Source organism: Solanum dulcamara, chromosome 12 (assembly GCF_947179165.1).
Source record: "Solanum dulcamara chromosome 12, daSolDulc1.2, whole genome shotgun sequence".
NCBI lineage: Eukaryota > Viridiplantae > Streptophyta > Magnoliopsida > Solanales > Solanaceae > Solanum > Solanum dulcamara.
Genome location: NC_077248.1, coordinates 65,033,682 through 65,056,481, shown reverse-complemented (window position 1 = coordinate 65,056,481; position 22,800 = coordinate 65,033,682). Strand labels below are relative to the sequence as shown.

General features: G+C 34.6%; 1 protein-coding gene, 1 long non-coding RNA gene and 1 pseudogene across 3 annotated transcripts; 2 read left to right on the top strand and 1 right to left on the bottom strand.

Annotated features, from left to right (window-relative positions):
• Positions 1 to 6,629: 6,629 nt before the first annotated feature.
• Positions 6,630 to 12,140, top strand: LOC129877215 (uncharacterized). Its single transcript, XR_008763495.1, has 4 exons — positions 6,630 to 6,880; positions 7,855 to 7,970; positions 11,520 to 11,579; positions 11,719 to 12,140. It is a non-coding gene; the product is annotated as an uncharacterized LOC129877215 (long non-coding RNA).
• A 520-nt stretch (positions 12,141 to 12,660) lies between these two features.
• On the bottom strand, positions 12,661 to 21,300 carry LOC129875874 (dihydroorotase, mitochondrial-like). Of its 2 annotated transcripts, XM_055951095.1 has the most exons (9): positions 20,438 to 21,300; positions 19,909 to 20,054; positions 19,554 to 19,735; positions 18,393 to 18,529; positions 17,679 to 17,844; positions 17,446 to 17,562; positions 13,402 to 13,562; positions 13,259 to 13,323; positions 12,912 to 13,133 (listed from the first exon to the last, which is right to left on the bottom strand). In XM_055951095.1, exons 1-9 carry the CDS (start codon positions 20,639 to 20,641, stop codon positions 13,043 to 13,045), a joined length of 1,269 nt encoding a protein of 422 aa, XP_055807070.1. In that variant the 5' UTR covers positions 20,642 to 21,300; the 3' UTR covers positions 12,912 to 13,042. The 2 variants fall into 2 exon arrangements, with proteins under 2 accessions (XP_055807069.1, XP_055807070.1); XM_055951094.1 differs by lacking the exon at positions 13,259 to 13,323 and having other exon boundaries at positions 12,661 to 13,133; positions 20,438 to 21,299.
• LOC129875850 (40S ribosomal protein S16-like) lies at positions 20,696 to 21,253 on the top strand (annotated as a pseudogene).
• Positions 21,301 to 22,800: the final 1,500 nt, after the last annotated feature.

Genomic DNA, 22,800 nt, shown 5'->3' with positions numbered 1-22,800 from the left:
ATAAGGGATAGAAAAGTAATTTTTATGGTCAAAGAAAATGACTTTAAGCACTTAGAAAAAAAAGTTAGGAATCCTAACTTTTTATTTTTGACTGACTTTAAAAATTTTATGACTTAAAATTAACATTAAGCAAATCCAAAAGCTAAAAATAGGTTTTATGTCTATACTAATGTAATGTAGTTGTGTGATTGAGTTTTAAAGTCAAATTGTATGATTACTAGTGGTACCACCTTTACCTTTTCTTAGATTTGCTTAGTTGTAATTGTGAGTGTAGTGGTTCCACATTACTTTTGATTAGATTTGCTTAGTTGTAATTGTAAGTGTAACACTTTGTTTGGATCATGGTTATCCATAATATTATATTGTACAAATTGTTAATTTAAATATTATGTTTATTTTAATGCTTATATAAATTTTATTGTATTTGTATAATTTAAATATATCATTAGGTACAACAAAAAGTCTTATTGTGTGTAACAATTATTTGGTGTGATCGCGTCATTATCTTAATATTTTCTTCTTATTTTATTTTTATTTATTATTTAATTATTTTATTTTAATTTTTTATCCTACTTTTTAATCGTAGCTTTATCTCATACCCTACTTTTCTGATAGATTTATCATTTGAATTGTTGATACAACGAAGAATGATACAATCTATCTAAATATTATTTTTATCAAAACAATATAATATGATATGATACAATACAAGACAATACGATACATACATGTAGTGCAGTGGTCCCACTTTCACTTATCTAATTTAAAAAACTAAGAGATAATTTTCACTTAATTCCTAATTTATTTTTATTATTAACTATAGTCATTTTTCAAAATATTAAATTTATTATTCTCAAAAAAAATAATACAATAAAACTGTCATTATATTTATTACTCTTTAAAAAAAACATGCTAAAATTAATACTCAACAAATAGAACTAAACTAAAAAAATGGAGTATAAGATTTGCTTATATTCACCAACTCAAGAAAGGGGAGTTTTCACTTTTTTGCTTTTGATAAGTAAATCAAGAAATAGGTACTTATGCACGTTTATAAACCTTGTGAATTGAAATGTCACATACACGTAAACAGTGGTGGAGCTATAAAACGAGCCAATGATTTGGTGGCAAATTCATAACTCTAAATTTTAAATCGTGATTTTATTATTTGAGTAAATAAAAATACAAAAAAGTCATTTTAAGTTTGATAGAACTAAGTTGAATTCATAGAAACTAATTAAGAAGCGATTCAAATAACTAAATTACAATTTTTTAGGCGAAGTGCACAAATATCCGCATTTTGGATCGTCATTTAACTAATACTCACTTCATAATTATTATTTTTTTGCAAGTTTAGCTTCTTGGGGAAAAGTTTAGACAGTACATGTATACCTGGATCTTTTCATGTACATGATTTTATACATGTGAAAATGTGTGTGTGAAAAAAAAAATCAAAAAAATAATAATTTTATTTTTAAAATTTCAACACCCAAATTCCAAACAAGCTCAAATTTGAAACATAAGTTCCATGTATCATATAAAACAAATCTCAATCATTAATTTGTTAATATAACAACAAATCTAACAAACTCATTTAACACCCTTTTAATTTTTCATATATATTTCTGTTCAGTCACATATTAAAATTGGTTAAAATTTCATTCATATGTGTCTAAATGTAAAAACACAAAAAGTGAAAAAAAAAGTGTATTCTTCAGCCGGAAAGTTATTTGATATTAGATAATCGTACAAGACAAATATAAATCAGATTACTTAAATGGAGCAACCAAAATAGAATGGCCCATGAAACTTTTACCAATTCTTCTTTTGAGGTTCTACGAATTAGCCCAGCCCAACCCCATAAATAGAGGATCTACAAAGGAAAACTTAAATAAATATACAATATTAAGAAAATATTTACTATCTATAGCAATAAAAAAAATTACTAAACACTTATAATACAGTTTTAATACATATTGTAGAGAACTATTTATAAAACATATATAATACAAGTTTTATAGATGGATAATACATTTATCACATACTTTAACAGACTTATAATACATTATGTCAGTTTCTTACTACACAAACATAATATATATTTTAAAACACTTATAATACATTTATATTGTATGCATAATTCACTATTAATACAAGTGTAGATTTATCATAATATTGTTATGTATTACTATAAATGATAATAAATAAAAAATATCATTAAAATCAGTAATTAATTTTTAAAAAACACTCAATCAAGTAATTTTTCCATCTACAAACATCACAAATCTTAAAGTGATGGGGTTCAAGAGTAGTACGTAATTGCTTATAATTAATATTGGTTATACTAGTTTCTACATATAGTTTTTTTTTTTTGGTTATTTACACATTATAGTTTAATATTTGTAAATAATTTGTCTTTAAGACCTGATGGAGTGATCACCAACAAGGATTGTGATATAGTGGTAAATACTAGTTTATTTTTAGTTAGAGGTTTTAACTCAAGTTTCGGGATATAGAATCGCATTTGTTAGAAAGTATGTTATCTCAATATAGGACTTTCAAGCGTGAATCCATATTTTGTAGGTCATTTTTTTATTAATAAGACGACGGATTTGTTAAAATTTTAAAAAGAAAGATTTTTTTTACAAGGCATATTAGCACTAATCTATAAGGTAATAAGCTAAAATAGCAATCGACGATCCATATTTAATAAAACACAGACTAAATAATGGCTAACTAGGGTAAGAATTTTTTTGTTAGAAAAATAAATTTTGCTTCAAGTGATAATAATATTATTAGAGAATATTTAATTATTTTTTTGTGAAATGCAGGAGGAATTAAATTGGACAAAAAAAAATATATTAATTAATAGACCTGGGATAAATTGATCCTTTAATTGGCTTTTGGCCATACTTTCTCCAAGTACAAGAATCAAATGGAGGATAAATTTCCCCTTTATAATTACTTCTTGATACATCACAATCCTTAATTGGCACTGAAATTACTCTCTTCTTTGCTCCTCTTTTACTACAATAATTCAAAAACTACAACATATTTATTTTCTCAATATATCACCATTCACCCATTACCCTCAATCACTACTAGAAAATCGCTAATTTCCAACAAATGTTTCATTGTAGCATAGCTCAAAATTGGTAAGGGGTTTCTACGGAAAAATCATTTGACGTAACATTATCAACGAGTCAAATTTTATTGAAAATAAGCAATTTTCTGGTGTTGATCGACTCCCCCCTAAAAAAAAAGAAAAAAGAATATCAAGAATTTATTTATATACAAACCTTAATTTTCTAGGTGATTACATGTTAACTTCAGTTGTTTCTTCATCGCCAGATAAAGAACCGTTGGGTGAATTTCTTGAAGAATCGTCTTTATAGTGTTTCAATTTTATTGAATTCCTTCTAAATGACACTTCCTGCTTATGAAAAAATGGATATTTTTGTAGCACACCCTTCCATGACAAAAAATTAATATGCTAGAGCTAGCTTGTTTTGAAATTAAATCTTGTTGTTACAACTTTTTTGGTAGTTATTCTTAATTTCAAGAACTTTGAAGGCTTTGAATATGAGGTTCATTCTAAAGGAGGAGAGTGATGGCATTTGGTTTAAAATATTGTATGGTGAAGGCAAAAATATATTTCTTTGTCCCAATTTATATACTACTCCCTCTGTGTCATGGACAGGCAACAACTTAGCTTGTACATAAAACACTCTTGGCTTTCAAGTTTCTTCTAATGCTAAACATCACTTGGACTTGCAGCAATATAACTTCCAGCACAGCAATCAACAACATCTGCCACCAACCAGATGGGAACATATCTCACATTTTGGAACATGGTTATGTATTCACTTAGATAAAGAGGTACTCTTCTTGGAATGACAATAATGCTCTTTCAATACATGGAAATTAGAAAGTTTTGTATACTTACACTTCTTCAATTTAGCTATGTCTATAATTATAGCTTGCTTGAATAGGACTGGTGTAGGTTTCTTTCTTTCTTTCACATGTAAGGGGAGAGTCTCCCTTATTTATGTTTTCCTAGTCTCATTGTATCGAGAGGAGTCCTCTTCTTTAGGTGCATAGTTACTAGGATGCGCTTGCTTGTATCGGGGATGAGTTGGTCGACCGTAGTAGGTTAGCCGACTTATGAACCACCATAGGACTGGAGGTTAGGATTATGCCCCCCTCCGTGTATCTTTCTATTTTATCTATAATAAAGTTTGGGGATGCTGCTCAACCTCTGGCCGCGCACGAGAGGTGGGAGCCTCGTGTAAGGTCTGTTCCCAAAAAAAAATAAAAAAAAATCCTCTCTCTCATTTAATGTGACACTATTTTCTTTTTAGTCCGTCCAAAAAAGAATGTCATTTTATTATAATTAGAAATATTTTAGCTTTAAAATTCCACTTTTACCCTTAGTGAAATGATTTAAACCACACAAATATCTAAGAATTATTTTAGACCACAAGTTTCAAAAGTTTTTCTTTAAACACTTTGCCAAGTTAAATGGTGACATATAAAATGGGACGGGGGGTTAAACACTTTTAATTTTAGTCAGTCCCAAAAAGAATGATATATTTTTATATTTAGAAATAATTTAACTTTAAAATGTTCATTTTATCCTTAGAGAGATGTTTTATAATCATACAAACATCTATAATTTGTACTAGACTTTTTTTCTTTCTTAAACTACGTGTCCAATCAAACTACAATCATATAAATTGATAATGAGCTAGTAGTTAAATGTTGACAGATTGGCAATAATATAGTTTATTAAGGACGTGGGAGCAATTAAGACATAAGAATAATAATTGTGACAGTGAGAAAAGATATATTCTATACTTAATTACAAATACTGATAAGCCATGAAATTTTTGTAACATTATTTTATATCAAGTTGGACAATTTATTATATTAAAAAAAATAAGTTCGATTAAAAGAAGGTTTATATTGATAATGGCATCTTGATTCTATTATTGGATTTTACTTGGCTTCTATGCAAGAGGTGATAGAACGTGAGATAATTATTAATTAGGGATGCTAAATTGGGTCGGGTAAGACAGAAATTGAAGAGATTAAAATAAGATAAATTAAAAATTGAATTGAATTATGATTTGCGCAAATTTACTTTAAGTTAAAATGAGCTAAAAATCAGATTGAGCTAGCATAATGATCAAGTTGATAAGGATTTGAATATTTGTTTTTTTTTTGTGTTTCATTATTTTTTTTCTAATGTCTACCTCTCTAATACTCGTTGTAAAATTTGATTAATTCAAATTCATAAAGAGAAGCCATACTTTAAATTGAAATAAATCAATTATCAGTTTGTAAATATATACTAAATCGATAATTGAATCAATAAATATTAATTCTTAATGATTTGATTATCAATTTAACAAGTTTTTGGCCAAAACTATCTTTAAACTATACCCCAAACTTAAATTACATCCTTAAAATATATTTTTTGACAGAAAATATCCTCCAAATATTTAAAAGTTAACAATTTTCATTCTTCAGTTAGATATTGTCAAAAAATTAAGGGATCCTACCAAAACATGTGTAATTCATGTGAACAAAAAGTTTTTCTGCATAACTCGTTACCTTCTATAAAAAACTCCTGAAAAAAAGAATATTAAAAATCGTGGACACCGTTACTTGCTGAAACAAAAAATATTAGAAAGGTGTGAGGATACATGATCTGCTTTTCTTCTCTTTTACCAACAGAAAGAAGCTGGAGCTTAATTATCTTCACCTTTTTTAAAGTCAAATTGTAGTTAGATCAATAACTTTTCGGTGCAATCTGCTATTAAGGTGATCAAAATTTTATTTATGTCCCGCATTCGAGTTTTTAATCAAAATTCTGATTATGTCTCACATTTGAGTTTCACTCTTCCATTATTAGAAGTGGAAGTCTTCTACAAACACCGCTTAAGTAGATTCAGTTGAAAAGAAACATATTTCAACTGGTAATTTTTTAATATTAAATCACATGAAAAATAAATGAAAAAAATGGCGAATTAAAAGATTTTGCATAATGTTAAACTCAATTGCCCAAAAAGTTTACGATAATATTTTTGGTGTATTTTAGAATAATAAATACAAATTGGTGACTTTATTTTGTAGGATCTGTTAGTTTTCTGAAAAATTATAGCAGAAGGATGCAAATTGTTAAATTTTAAATATTTTGAGGATGTTTTATGCTAAGAATAATATTTTAAAGATGTAATCTAAGCTTGGAGTATAGTTTAAGGATGATTTTGGCCAAAAACTCTCAATTTAACCAATAAAAGTACATCTTCTTAAGGCTAACTCAGCTTCAAAATTTTAAGCTTGTAAGTGCTCACTTTTTAAAAAAAGAGTTGCTACTAATCAATACATAGTATAAGTACAAAATTATTTATACATAGTAGTTTAAAAGGGTAATGAAAACACTACAATTTATACTAACCATTACAAAAAAAATAAAAAATCACATTTTAGAAAAATGAAATAGCTTGATGGGATTTTTCTTTTTAGCCAATGTCAAAATTTCGTTTCTTTCGTTATATTTTTCTTGTTGACTTTTCTTTTTATTAGCAACCAAAATTATTGGACAACTAATTCCATCTTGGGTTCCTATTTTATTCGGATTTGGAAGCAACAATATGAGCATTCTCGCAAAGTCAGTCCATCACAAGTGGATGAACACTGTAAAAAAAAAAATTTGCTTATTACTCGCATGCCTCTGCATGACCTGTATATAGAAACCCTTGACATAGTGCTTGTACAGACCTTAAAGTGACCCATTTGTTGATGGTCTTTGTTCATGACAAGCTATGAATGATCTGTGAATGATTTTACACTTGCTGAAGAGTTCTCATAACAAGTATAAGCCCTTTTACGGTGACAATATACAATCAGCAGCCCAAAATATGTTACGATAATATGTTTGCAGTCATGAGAATTGATAGACCTCCCTTAACTAATCAGCCCGTTAACATCTGAATCAGTCTGCCCTACCATCAAGAATAATTTCTGTAATAGCCATTTATATTACTAGTTTACTAAGTGCCTTTTGTATGGAAATGTTTGTTATGATGATTTATCCAGATTGAGGGTCAACAAAGTGGTGACTGAAGTTTGATCTTGTCTATTTTATATTTTCTCAGGCTACTTTTCCCTAATAAAAGTCAGCTGAACCACTCAATATTTTTTCCACTGGGCTGTTCTTATCGTATATAACCTTACTAGGTCATTGAAACTCTCCACGTGTATGGGTTGGTTTCTTGTGCTGTTTTTTTTATGAATTGGTGTTGTTCCTAGTATGCTACATTGCAATTTGCATGAGTAAAGACATCTTCTTGTCTATATCATTTGCAATATCATCCTGTATTTTCGTTATTGGTTCCCCTACCCTTTTGGTCATCTCCAGATATTGAATGTCCGTCTTGGCTGTTAAAAGATGAGGTTCATCCACTACCCCAGTACATTAAGAGACAAAATAGATAACTGAGATTTTTCAGTATGCCTGATATCGTTATTGTCAGACTCATCAGTTTATATTTTTAATGATAGTTTGTTTCCCTTTTTTTTTGTGGGGGAGGGGAGGGAAGTGGAGAGGAGGTTTTGGGGGGTTGGGGGAACTCTGGTAAGGATTGAACCTTGCTCTTGGTTGCGAGGTTCTCTACCAATAAGCTGCCATTCAAATATCTAATGACTGATTAGAATTTCTGTGAAGACCCCGTGGCAGATATTGTGTTACTTGTTTCTTTTTCCTTTTATGGGATAGTCTTGATTCTCGACTTTATATTTCCTCATTCCCTGTTTACACTGTTGATGCTACATATAATGTTGTTCCAGGTGTTCTGGGCTTTCTCAATATACCTGGAGGCAGTTGCCATTCTTCCCCAGTTGGTGCACTTGCAAAGATGTGGAAATGTTGATAATCTGACTGGACAATATGTGCTCTTCCTTGGGTATGCTTCCTCCCTAGTAAATCTGGCCACTTCCTTAAAGGACAATCTTTTGCATCATATGTTGAAAATTGTAAAATTTTGTATTGATCTGTCCATATCTATTTTTTATATATATATATATGAGTTCTATCATCACTCATAGCTGAAATTTGACAATTCTTCATTTTTTAATTCATAATTAGTGCAAATTTGCTTGCGAAATAGCGCCAATAGAATGCTGGTATTTTACGTAAAGCTAGAAAAGGCTTGTCTCGATTTAAACTGTGCAAGGAGTTAATGAAGTTCATCCACAAATCTATATCATTTACAAATGATTGTAAACATTTGAACGTGAAATGATGTGGTACATTTTTTCTCCCTTCGAAGCATTGGTTCCAAACGATGTGTGGTGGAACTGTATTCCATAATCTGTCTTTCTAGTGTCTGTTTTCTCCAGCTTATAAAAGTGTTCTTCAGTACTGCACTTTAACCACTGAGCTTGAAATAGATTTAGGACTCCAGATCTTCCATACTTCAGTAGAATGCAAAAGAAGATGCCTTGGGTCCTGAGAATCCTTTTCACCTGCAACATTATTGCAAGTAATGATTTCCTAACTCTGCAGGTTATCCTAGTTAGGTTGACTTTATATATTGCTATAAGACAAAACAAGACATTTTTGGAGGTGCTTTCGATTTCTTAAGCATTTTCCTAGCCCCAGTGAGTGATTGTTGTTTGGCTTTTACAATTTACTTGACTGAAAACTCTTCTGTGCTTCAAAGCAGTGAATTAGATTCTGAAGTTAGCCCTTCCTTCTTCTCTAACTTCTTAAAAGAGCCAAGCTCATCTGCGGACCTCGCAGTCCATGGCAATTCTTCCAGAACTTATTGTGCTGGCAATTCTTTTTAATCTAAGCTTTTCTGTGTATTTTTGCTGTAAGATTTCATGGCTTCAAAAAAATGTGGCAAAAGGTCTAGAGATATGGGATTACCTCCTTCAGGGAATCCAAGCCAAGCATCTTGCTGGCTTCTTATCTGTTTTTTCCCCATCACCTTCCTTAAGACTCACCCTGGAAGAGAATCCTCCCATAAATTTCTTACATGTATTCATATTGCAAATCCATGAGTTGACACTGGATCAGTTCACCAATACGCACAACTCCAAGCATCTTGCCATCATCTTATATATTTTTCACCATCATTTACCTTGACATTCTTTCTGACATTGAATTTCTCCCGCTAGATACTTATAAGTTTCCATTGCATAACAATAAGCTGATGATATTGGATTTGTGCATTAAGAGCCATCCATGCATAGTTTTCCTTTGATGGCATTCTTCAAGACTTTCTTGTTCATTACTAACTGCACAACCATTTTAATAATAGGAGCTTGTATTAAGCAGCCTCAGGTTCTTTACAGCTAAACCACTTTCCTTCTTTACCAATTACAATAGTCAATGCTATCTATTTCACAAGTGAATTTTTTCTTTCCAGAGTTACCTCCGATGTCTCTCTTAATTTTGTCCAACCACCTCTGCACTCTTGATGGAATGGGCTATGAGGTATAGTGACATTGCATAGACTAGGATACCCTCAAGTACACGGTTTGAGGGTCAACCTACAACCCATGGATTGGTAATGCTACTTTCAAGTGGTTAATTCTTCCCAAAACTTCTGACTAACCTCCTGCCACTTTGAGCCATTTTCGTAGCTTGCCCCTGAAAGGGAAGTCTCATGCATGCTGCTGGAAAAGCTCCATCTTTGCATCCCAACATCCTTCCAAGAATGAGGAATAGATGACTCTTTGCCAGGTTTATGAAGCCCAGAAACTGCCACAAAACCAATAGTATAGCTAGTGTCTCACAGATATCTTAGCCTTCTATCCTCTGTTCCAACAAAAACTTTGAGTAAACATAGAGGAACTTCGAGATTGTGACTGTATTATTTCTTTTTGTGCCCTCTCTAAACCTCTTATCCAACCTTTGTCCATAGCTATATATAACATTCCTCCAGTTGAACAATCTGAAGAGAAAAGGTGGCAGAGGGTGTCCCTGTCACAGCCCCCTCTGAAAAAACTCTTGTCCAGTTGACCCATTTGTCTTCATTCTTCAAAAGCCACAGTATTACATTAATATGATCATAAGTTCACCAGGAATTCCTAATCTTTAGTATCATACTCCAGCTTTGATTCTTTGTGCTTTGGTTTATGAGGGGAACTCAGAACAGAAAGCGAATGTGTTCCTCTCTGACATTTATCTCTACTGCAGTTCTTAATGTGTATTTTCCAACTTCCAATTACTGTGCCACCGGGTAACTTTTTCATGACATCCCCCATACATTCCCACCAAACATCTACATACAAAATCCAACCTCGACCTCAATGATCCTTCTTCCGCCACAATTCAACTGCCATTACAGCCAGTTTTGCATGTGACTTTGGTGTCCATCTGTACAATTTTTCAAGGCTTTACCTATGAATAGCCTTTCTCATAGGCTGCGTTGCTAACTCGGTTGGCCAGTTAATTTGGTGAATTTTATTGGCTTCTTGTCGACATCAATTCCTTTCATTATTTTGGCTAATTTTCAGAGTGATTGCTGCCAGATTTTTAGATGGATAAATCTGCCATATGTATTGAAATTTGAATGACATTCTTCAGTTTTCAAGGATCCTGGATAATCATAACTTGATTCCTTATGAAGATTGTGGAATTTTCCTACTATTATTAGGCATTAGATTGAGGTACTTAGCTTGTTGGCACTTAAAATCTTGAGCCTCCTTTGGCAGTAAAAACACTGTCATTTGAGGACGTACCTAGAGAACGAACACAAGTATTATTACTACTTGGGGACATGCGTTTAATTTTTGGGGTAGCATGTTTTAACTTTGATGCCATTATTGTGGTGTGCTCCCGATGAAATGAATCTGTTCAAGCATTGACATTTTGTTGTGTTTTAAATTTGGTCTAAGCTTTATATGGTGCTTTGTGCTAACGTTCCCTCTCTTGTGATTGCTTGCCATGAGCATCTTCATGATAAGGCGAACACAATAAATGGTTCCTTTTCTGAGCTGAGTGCCCGTGCTGTGACTTTAAACAAAATCTTGTCCATAGCTTGATTGCTATGAAGAGTTATTCAGATCCATTAAATCATGTGATTTATGTCTGTGTAGTAGTTACACTTACAAAATAGAATGCCACTATTTCTGAACGGAAGTACAGCATAAAGCTACAGAAATGATGGGGTCTTTCATTTAAATGGTTTGTTGAGCCATGGAACATTTTTTGTGATAGCACTTTAATAGCCATGTCACTGCAAGACAAGGTAAAATGGTTCCCTTTTTCGCACCACTCTCTCACTGTCTACCCATATTTATCATCTCTTAGTTTTGTTTCTCTGGCATTTCATATTATTATGCTTGGAGCTGAAAGGATCTAACAATTAGAAGATCTTGTACATGCAACATGTGTTTCTTTCTAGTTGGATAATGTCGTGCGATGACATTTACAATTTGATTTCAAGTAGTTAAGATTGATTGGGTATTGTTACTGACATACTGGTTTTATGCGATCACAGGGCCTACCGTGCATTTTACATCTTAAACTGGATTTACCGCTATCTGACCGAGATGGATTTGTAAGTTTTTGGACTTACAACCAGTACTGTTTGTTTGCAATTATTTGAAATTGAATTTTTCTTTTCTATTTGTAGCTTGCGTCTCTGGTCTTGTCCAGACAGCCCTTTATGCAGATTTCTTTTATTATTACTTCATCAGGTAACAATTTGTTAAAGCTTGCTGAAGTGGCTCCTCCTTGATGACATAGACAAACTGGTTTAGCAGCTGGAAAAATAGTGTCAAGCTTCAACTGCCAGCATGAGGCAAAGAAGATATATGATGTGAACAGTTTTAACACCTAACCGGAATCTGGTTTCCTACTGTGACTTGTGGACATAATTTTGGCATACTACTTTTCTTTAGACGTGAGATCATACATGGAGTTTGGCCTGAGGGTCAAGTATTTCACTGAGCTCTTCTTACATTGTTAGATCAAGATAAAGTACCCTTGTTAATATGGCAGAAATATGTTAATTTGAAAATGTTGTCTGCATTCCTGTCAAATGATTGGAATTTTCAAAGACAATAGAGGTACGACTAGTGAATTATTTTGCTTCGTACATATTAAGTTTCTCAGATGTCGGCATATCTTCTTCCTTTCCAGGTGTCTTTATCCTTCGTTCTTAACAAATGCTGAACAATTTTAATTTTCACTTGTCCCTGAGAAAGTTTTTTATTTTCAAGCACACAGAACAATACTTTTCGGACAACCCTGTAATCTGTAAGCTCTCTATATTTCTTTTGAGGTCTGAGATGGATTTGTTGAATACAATAAGTAATACCAGCAATATTTCAGGACAGACCACAGGCTGCAAATATCTCTAAGCTTTGAGATATTTAAATCACCCGTCCGGATATTACATTTTTCGGATGTCACACCACATTGCAACTGGGTTTTGATACAAATACATAATTGTGGTGCTTTGTTGCCAGTGTCTATGACATTAATGCATCACCCAAAATTGGAAACTTATGCCGTCTTTATTTAAAAGGAGAACAACTCTCCTTTCCTCATAATTTGGTTTTGATAGTGGCAAAAGTGCTTGTAAAAGTCACAATAAGCAGCGGAGGTTGGGGAACTCTTTGGTGGCCTTGATATACTTTACCTAATCATAATTTTTAAAATTCGAACCATTGGCTGATATATCCAACAATGGAGGAGTTAAAGCTTTACATGCAGTCACATCCAGAAGCTTTATTCTTATTTCCATAATTTTTGGCTGAAAAGATAGTATCAAAGCGAAGGTTATCATCGCGATAATATCTAATCAACATGAATGGGAAAATGAATACTCTTACAGTCTATATCTTTTGATAAATAACAACATTACAATACAAGAAGAAAGACAAATGAGAATGGGAATCTCTTGTTTTCTTTCTCAGAGAGGACCCGGCAGCCAGTCGAGCATTTCACCAGCAAACATGGGAACAATATCTCCGGATGCATAAGAAAAGGATTCGGGTACCTTCCATGGTGTCTTGCTCAGCTTAATCTTTGAATTGTTCCTAGGAAGCCCATAAAAGTCTGGTCCATTGAAGCTAGTAAATGCTTCGAGCTTGTCGAGTGCATTTTCCTAAAATGCAGACAACCAAATTTATGCCATTGACTTATAACAATACCGCTACTAAACTAAGGAATCTATCCGATGTAATTAAAAACATGATAACATGGAATGAATTGTAAGGTAAGGCTGCGTACAATAGACCCTTGTGGTCGGGCCCTTCCCCAAACCCTGCGCATAGCGGGAGCTTTAGTGCACCGGGCTGCCCTTTTTTTATAACATGGAATGAGTCTTAACACACAATAATATGAGAAACACAGTAGACATCTATTGCAATTACCTTTTCAAACACCTTTGCATATACTGACAAGGCTACAGGAGCATTATAAATACCAGCACATCCACAAGAACATTCTTTTCTTCGTCTATCATGAGGAGCACTGTCAGTCCCAAGAAAAAATCTTCTACTTCCACTTGTTACAGCTGACACAAGTGCCTCCCCTGTGTTATTCAAAGCAAACTTACTTAGATTAGAATATATACCAAGTGAACAAGAGAAAAGAGAAAAGTAGTAGGAAAAATGGGACAAGACCAATGCAATAGAACTTGTAACTATGTGAGTAACGAATCTATCAATAAAGACGAGAGTTTTTTTTTCAAGCACTTGTTCACTTTATTATTTTCAAAAGTATGTGTAATTGATACTTTTCCAAGTCTCCCTCCCACAGTATGGCAGATTATTAAAAGATATGGAAGTACCTTGTTTCAACAAGGACATTCAACCTATACATTCATTTACTTTGTTAGCACATTCACAGCAGCATTTGCATCAAATGCTCAACAAGTTCACATGTCTAGGAAAACATAAGGCAACGGATATAATTAGCAAATCAAAGAGACCCTGATCAAGAAGTGACTCGTGACACAGATTAGCATTAAGACTAAAATTCCAAGATAGAAAGCTTCTACCTAAGATAGATGGGTCAATTACAGGCAAATATAACTTCTACCTAACTTTCAAAATTCCAAGATAGATGGCTGAATAGAAGTTAATTCCAATTCTTCTTTGTTATGGTGACAGTATATCTTCGATAATCCATAAAACAAGATCAAAATGCCATATTCCAAAAAGATTATAGGCTTTTAGACAATATTTGATTTGACGAAGTATAAGCAAGGGCAAATTAGTTTTCACAAATAGTGTTTTGGACTCTCTTCCCACTTACACAATGTCTTTATTACCCATTCCTAATCTCTGGCCAAGAAATTTGATAAGATTCATCGAATCTGGAATGAAAACAGAGACAAGAAAGTTTTTAATCATGCCAAGTGGGAAACTGTTCAGAAAGATAAAAATCTGGAGGCCTTGAAGTACGGAAATCTGAAAGCACACAATGATAGCCTCTTAAACAAATGGTTATGGAGATTCACAAATGGGGAGAATGCACCATGGAAAAAGGTTACTAGCCCTTCTTATGGTTTATTTGTCGGGAAAAGCAAACAGACTTTCTTTTGATGAATTCACTGGAAAAACATGTTTCAGGTTGGGAAATGGTAGAAAAACTAGCTTTTGGCATGACTCATGGCAGGGCCATACGCCTATCAAGTGTGCTTTTCACTCTGGCAGCCAACCAGAATGCGTAACAGATTATTACTCTGAACATGGCTTGAACATCATTTTTAGAAGGCATTGCAATGGTTGGGTAGTTGATAGAACCTGCAGATTTCTTTAACTTGGGACTTACTCCTTATGCACAGACAAGAAGGACAACATTTGTTGGAGGCGCAAGAAAGATATCTATTTACAGTTAATTGCTACACTATTCTGCTAAAAGTTGGATTAAGAACATAAACAATGCTCTCTCTTGGGAAATGTGCAATTTCTCTTTTTCTTTCTTTCACTCCTTATCCTCTCTCCGACGTACTCTTCCTATAATTTTTATTAAGTTATGGAGAAGAGAACTTTCTTTGTTTCAGGAGATGAGTCATTCGAGCTTATTGATATTAGCACCAATGAAAATAGATAGTTCACGATAGTAGAGTGAAGCAGTCAATTCACTAACCCGAGAGGATGGCCACATTTGAGGTTGGGGTGACATGCCTGGAAAAATCTTGTGGTTCTTGGGGAAGCCCTCCACAACCCCAAGGTTCAATAAGCTTATTCATAATACAAAATCATTCATGGATGTGGCCAAGATCCCACAGTGGTAACAAAACAGTTCAAGATTCGAAGCTGGCACCAAACAGAGCTGGGATTGACAAGTGGACGATAACGATCATTTTCTCTCTAAATGTTTGGTTACCCCTTCAGTCTTAGCCCAGACTCAACGATGATTCACAAATGATTTATCAATAGGTGGCAAAGCTACATTGGTTTATCAGTAGAGTAGGTTCCTTCATATGCAAAGAAGAGGAAGACTAATCGTGCAGGAGCATAAGTTACCAAACTCAATAAAGCATCTGGACATTCTAGTCAAGAAACAGAAGATGAGGATGATGGTAAGGGAACTTCATCTGAGATTCTGATGGTGACATTTTCAACTGTTGTTTCTTTGCTATCAGAGGATGAAATAATCCAAATATATAACAAGTTTGGAGATAAGAATAAAAGGAAACGAAAGTGTTATCTGATTCAAACACTGTTCAGATAATCTGCAAGTATGGTTCAGATGCCTTAAGAGAATCAGCAAAGCAAAGTCCTTTTGGTGCTATAATTGTTAACTTTAAGCTCAGTTATCCCTCCTCAAACTCTGAGATGGACTCTCCTTGCTGAAAGCAGGAAAGGGTAAGTCACAGGTAAAACTAATCAACCACAAGCTGAAGGGGATGACATCAATGTTGGAAAAATACAATGGTAAGATTACTGAGGAGGAGAAATCAGAGTTGGAGAGTGCAATAAAAGGCTTGTGGAGAAAGTAAGTCCTGTGACATCAACAAATCCATAGGGGGTACCTGCATACTAGGATGTGAAGCTTGTTGCTTCAACTTGGTATGTGCTCCTTTTGTTGATAGTGTTAGTATATATTGTCCAGCTTATGTTGATTAAATACTAATGACCTCAATTAGGTTCATGTATGAAGTAGGAGCATAGGATGCTAGCACTGTACAATTAATTAACTCAAGTTACCTGTACAATTGCATTTACTTTGATTTAAAAAAAAAAGGATTGTTGGGCTGAAAATTACAACTCTCAGTCATCATCAATTCTTATTTGATTTTCCCTTAAGACATGAAGCAGTGAGAGTAGAGAAGTGCAGTGGTTCTGGAAAATAAGGAGGCTATTGCCAAATTGGAGGTTCCCGACAATGGAGCGCAGGCGGCAGCAGAACATCGTTAGATCAAAGCATTCAATATCCCACTTCACGCCTGGCTATAGAAACTTATCATATCATCAGTGAACTGTGTGGAGCTATGTGGGAGTAGATATACAAAGAACAGAGTTCATCTCCAATGGGCTAGGATTTGCTTAAAAGGTAAATCAGGAGAAACGACAGTGAAGTTAGACTTGGAAATCGGGAACTGGAGCTGAAATCTCACACCATCCCTAGAAGAAAGTCGTACCACATCAGTATGGTGTTTGTAAGTCCTTCCTTTGTTCTGTTTAGACACTGGCAGGAAAAAAAAAGAGATAGAGAACCTCTAATTTTAAAGAATCCCTAATCTTCCTTCAAATTACTAGAACAATATTAACCAGGAGTAGAGCGGAGAGGCATAGCTGATTAATATAAGTTGCACCCTAGATCTTTTCAACGCATTTAACTGATAAGGTGGTCTGCATCTGTTGAATTACATCTTTACTTGAGAAAATCTGGAAAAGAAAAATTATGTGAACAACCCAACAAGGTACTTAAGTCTAAAAGGACAGAGCACAAGCTAAAAAATAACCTTGGAGGAAATTCTAAGACTAGTTATATTCTCATAAATAAATTTACCTTACAATCTCAAAAAAAGCTATGTTCTCAGAGATTATGGTTGGTTAGAGTGAAAGGACACACTGAAAGGAAAATAAAGGAGGGAAGAATTAACCTTGTTTGTTAAAAAGCAAAACTGTAGGTATGCAATTCCTCAACTTTTCAAAACCGTCTATAATTGGAAATTAGGAAATCAACCTCTTCCATTTCAATTGAGTCTAACCAAACAAGTGGAGGTTACTGGTAAATACTTTATGCAGGAGAAAAAAATGAACAAGTTCTTGTCCCCTTTGTTGAACCAAACAAGGTCTACATGACATTGTAGTCACTATAGGTGGTCAACCAAACTCCTAGTTGTTTTTCTCAAAATTTAAAAGTAATGTTACTTCAAGATTGTCTGGAAACCAAAAGACAAACACCAAGCGATAGAAGAAAGAATTTGAGCATCAATATGAAAGGATAAAGGATATTACTGTGGATCTCTCTTTTAAGCACCGGAAGGCAGTAATTATGCGGTTGCAAGCCCCCTTGGAAGAGAGAATTTCTGTTCAAAACAAGATGTTGTGGGGTGACAGTCGCTGCAACAAATCCTTTTAAGGAATGACAGAGAGGTTAAATTAGCATTTGAAAAATGACTGTCAATAAAGATATTTCATCTGACAAGAAGACTAAAGTTCAAAAAGGTGGATAAAGTAGAAAAGATTACCTTCAGTGCAAGACTCAACAAACTTTACAGCATCCATGGTGGTAACATGCTCCATCACAACCTTCAATCGTGGAAATTTCTGCACCAAAGGGCTTAGAACCGTTTCAATGAATACCTTTTCTCGATCAAACATGTCAACCTCGGGATTTGTAACCTCTCCATGAACCTGCAGTTAAATGTCATACATAAAATCCTATAAAATGAAGTTTTTTCAAGGAAAATGACAAAAAACACAAGCTTTGGCAGAAAATTTGGGGGAAGAAAAAGACATGATTAAGGTGAGTCATTACAGTTAAATGCTAGATCTATTTTATAGCGACCCAAGATAAACTGAAACTAGAAAACCGACTAGCATAGGCAAGAAATAATAAGAGCAGGTTCAAGGAACAGAGAACAACATTTCTATTTGAAATCATATATATGTCACAACAGCTGTCAATGTAAAACTCAATGATGAACAAATATTACCATAAGAATTTTGATGATAATGAATCGGCATTAACACCTTAAATAGGGTGAAATGTAACCAACAACTTAAGATAGTATGATGAAAAATACTTCAGAAACTTCGTATAGAAGCAATCGATGATGTGTTACTTCCTTTTAAAATTAAACTGACCAATGCAAAGACAAAATTAACATGCACATTAGAGCTTATGCAATGTTCTAGTGGAACAGGAAGAAATGCTTAGAGCCAAGTTTGCATCAAATTACCAGTAGAGGCATATCATGTTCAACCAGTTCTTGTAAAACTGGTAAACACTTTCCGAAGAGATCAATCACTCCATCTTGAGAATTTGTCGTGGCACCAGCAGGGTACAACTTCACCCCAAATACGACCTGGCTCTCTCCTGTGTTATTAGTCTCATTATATTAGAAATAGTGGACAAAAAATAGATAAAGAACCAAAAAGAAAAGATGATAATCAAATGATTTCATGGAAAGAAAAATAGGAACATGGGTCATTCACATTGAAAGAACTGCACACAGATGACAACACACAATCAATTCAACTTAAATGCTACAAATTTTGTCATGTTTACATTTCCTCACAAGAGATTAGAGTTGGCTGATCATCCTCTCGAACCAGCGACTGATCATCGCCTTGGTAAGCTATTGCCTCACCAACTAGCTAATCAGACGCAATCCCATCCTCACTGACTTTATAAAGCACAAGAGACTCGTAATACTGACTTCTAATTTAAAGGATTATGATCTGATATGGAAGTAGAGAAAAAAGTTGGCATAGCCAAGAATCTTCAGTTTTGATGTCTCGAGAACACATAGGAAATTACACTTCCCTAAACCCTAGGTGCAAATTTTACAAACATCTAGAAAGCCAAATCACCCAAGTAGGATTCTAAAAGCAAAGAGACAGGGTAAATTTAGTTCCTGACTAAATATGAAGAGAATTATAAGGTCTTGCGATCGAGTTTCAAACTAAATTTCCCTGACCCCCTAGTGTCATTTATAAAACAACTTGAAATGCTATACAAAACCACTTAGGTAGGATGCTAGAAGCAGGGCTGCAGGAATAATAGTTTTTGATTAACCATAGATATAAATTGTCACAATAGCAAAACTAAAATTTCAGCTTTAAAATGAGATTTGACAAAGAATTACAATGGCTCTTAAAGTTCAACTCTACTTAAAAGTTTCACCGAATTGGCTTTCTAGTGTTGCCTTTTCCGTCGTGATCTTGTTGATGCTTATACACAACCATTATCATTCACTGAAATTTATTTTTTGTTTCCTACGATATATAATAGAAGAATGTCCTACACACACTGTTTAAGCAGTCATAATATAGAAGAATAACATCTAATATTATTTTAAATGAAAGATATTTCCATATCAAAATTATATTGGTCTTACTTGCTAGTTTGATTTCCATAGGACTGGTTGTATCTGTCAAATAAAGTGTCATGAGAGGATTGAAATCACTATCAGCAGGCAGAGATTTCAATATTGCCTCCCGGTATGCTACAGCAGCAGCAGTGGTAGTGATAGGAGGCTTCAAATTTGGCATGACTATTGCCCTCCCAAAGTGATGTGCACTTTATCAAATAATGCAGCATGAACAAGTCAAAATCAAGATAGATAAACCGAATTTACAAAGTGGGACAAGAAGTAAAATAGGAACTAAACATAAACTATAAACTGAATCACAATCAGCTACTCAATATTGATTGGAGTCCCACACCATCAGCTGAAGTATTTAAGTAGAAACCTGTGAGAAACAACTGTCTTAAGAACGTCACCATCACGGAGATGAAGATGCCAATCATCAGGTCGTGTGATTGAGAGCTCCATTTTTGCACTGTAGGCTTTTAACGAGCTTTTCCGTCCAAAGCTAGCAACTGATATATGTGAAATCTGAATAGCAACAATATTATTTGATTAAAGATGTCTGATTTTTCAAATTCAAATTTGGATTATCTTAATAGAGTATCCAGAAGTCCAGAAAATCAAAGATACTGATTATAGAGCTGATAGGTTCATAAATTCTTATGCACTACTCTAGGAGGTTATACATCTTGTATCAAGTCATCAAAGGAAGGGAAGGGTTTTTCCACAAAGACAAGCTATGTTCCTCAGACTCTTCAAAATTGAAGACGGGTGCGTGTCGAATCTGCCACGGGGGCGGCAACCCTTTTGGAGGGTCCAAACAACATTTTACAGAAGTATTAGTCTACGGATTAACAGAATAAAAGAAAAATATGAAGCTGCAAACACCCTTTAAGAGTGTTATTACATACATTGCAGGGGGAGAATAAGGTCCTCATCACTCTAGAATCTGGGACAAGTGCTCCTTTAGAAGCCAGCATTTTTAACTGTTGGATTGCAGGGGAAAAAAGAGAGGAATTTAGGGAAGAGGATAGTGATACTAAGTGTAATATTTTGATACTAGAAATTATTTTACACAAAGGGGAATTTGATGGGACTGCAAAAACTAAAATCATGCTGCCAAAACAAGGACATTAACATATCTAGCAACTCTCCCATTTTCGCTCTGACAATCAGCAAAAATACAGAAGCAAGAAGCAGCCGCAGCTACGGTGGAATCCGTCCAATGCTTCGGGAGGAAGAAGACAGCAGTGGCGGTCACCCACTGCAAAACGTGGACGTGGTTTGATCAAGATCAACGGTGTCCCAATCGAGCTTGTCCAGCCGGAGATCCTCCGGTACAAGGCATTTGAACCAATCCTTCTTTTAGGACGTCACCGCTTCGCCGGAGTCGATATGCGCATCCGTGTGAAGGGAGGTGGTCACACTTGTCAGATCTACGCTATCCGTCAGTCGATTGCCAAAGCTCTTGTTGCGTTTTAGGACTCTCCTTGTTGCTGATCCTAGGCGCTGTGAGCCTAAGAAATTTGGTGGTCGTGGTGCCAGAAATCCTACTGTTGATTTCAATCTTCAATACTTTTGCTTACCATTTACGGTAATTGAATTTATGTTTTGGTTAGTGTCCTTTTCGTGTTTTGTTTAAAGACCAATTCGGTTTTGGGAGGTTTCTAGTTAATTTTGCCGTGTCTGTTTTTTTCTTGCTGAAAATTTTACAGTGCTCCTTATGATATTGTTAGTTTCGAATTCCCATTAAAAAAAAAAACATATCTAGCAAACAAATGGTCAGATTCCTATCAAGATGCAATAAATATTGTTTCAAGTCAATGAACCAGGAAATCATATATATAGACTCAAATCCTAGCAATAGAGAAGAAGGTTACAAAAATGTAAAACATATAGTTTGGGTAATAAGAGAAGTCCATCACTTTTCAACAGAGAAGCAGTTCATATAAGTGGAGGAACATACCTGAATTATATGCTTTTTCGATTCCCTTTTTCAGCTTTAAATGCTACTTATTTAACAGAAATGGAGTGGGTGTTCAGACAACAACAACAACAACAAACCCAGTGTGATCCCACCATGTGGGTCTGGGGAGGGTAGAGTGTACGCAGACCTAACCCCTACCTTAAAAGGTAGGGCGGCTGTTTCCGAAAGACCCTCGGCTTAAGAGAGAAGAAACAAGGGAGGAGAAACAAGGAAAAACAAGACATAGGTCAGTAAAGCCAGGCATATAACAGACAATATAAAGATATGAATAATGAATAATGAATAATGAATAATGAATAATGAATAATGAGAGCGATAAAGCGATAAAGTCAGGGTAGGAAAGATCGGGGATAAAGGGGCATTAACTACTATAGATAAAATAGGATACCCAAAGTAGACTGGGTCAACTAATATAAGCAGTAAACCCATGCACAATCCTATGTTAAGACAAATGAGCGCGACTACGACTACTATGGAGAACCGATCGGCCACCTAGCCCACTATCTTAGTCTGAGTCCTCCATAGCCTCCTATCTAAGGTCATGTCCTCGGAGAGCTGCAACTGTGCCATATCATGTCTAATGACCTCTTCCCAATATTTCTTTGGCCTCCCTTTGCCCCTCCTGAAACCGTCCATAGCCAACCTCTCGCACCTCCGCACTGGAGCATCTGTGTCTCTCCTCTTCACATGCCCAAACCATCTCAGTCTCGCTTCCCGCATCTTGTCCTCCACCGTCGTGAGGACCTGAAACAAAAATGAATGAATGGAATTACCTCCAAACTTATATCATATATTATTTCATTTACATTTAAAATATGCCCAAAGGAAAGAAGTGATAGCCTTACATGTACCACTTTTCATCACGCAGAAGACTTGAAAGACCATAACTCAATTATTGCAGGAATTTTAACTCTAAGAACTGGATAAGATTTATGATTCATACTTGGAGTTTTATGAATGGAATTATCCCCACATTTCATGTATAAACCACTTATGGCTAAGACATGCCAAGAGAAAAGAAGGAAGGATAGTTTTACGTACCTCTTAGGGATTAATCGTAACCACGCTTGCTTCGTCGCCCTCTGAACCTATTTAACACGAAAGTAATGCTAATATTAATAACCCTCGACTTTCCAACTTCCATATCTACAATCAATCATCCATAAGAATCATTTCCTTATTCGCTTTTCTCGACTAGTCTATTAGTTAGTTAAGAAGTTAACGGAAATCGGGCAGCATCTCCCCTATCACTCGCCATATCCGAACTTCCAATTACATCTCTGATTG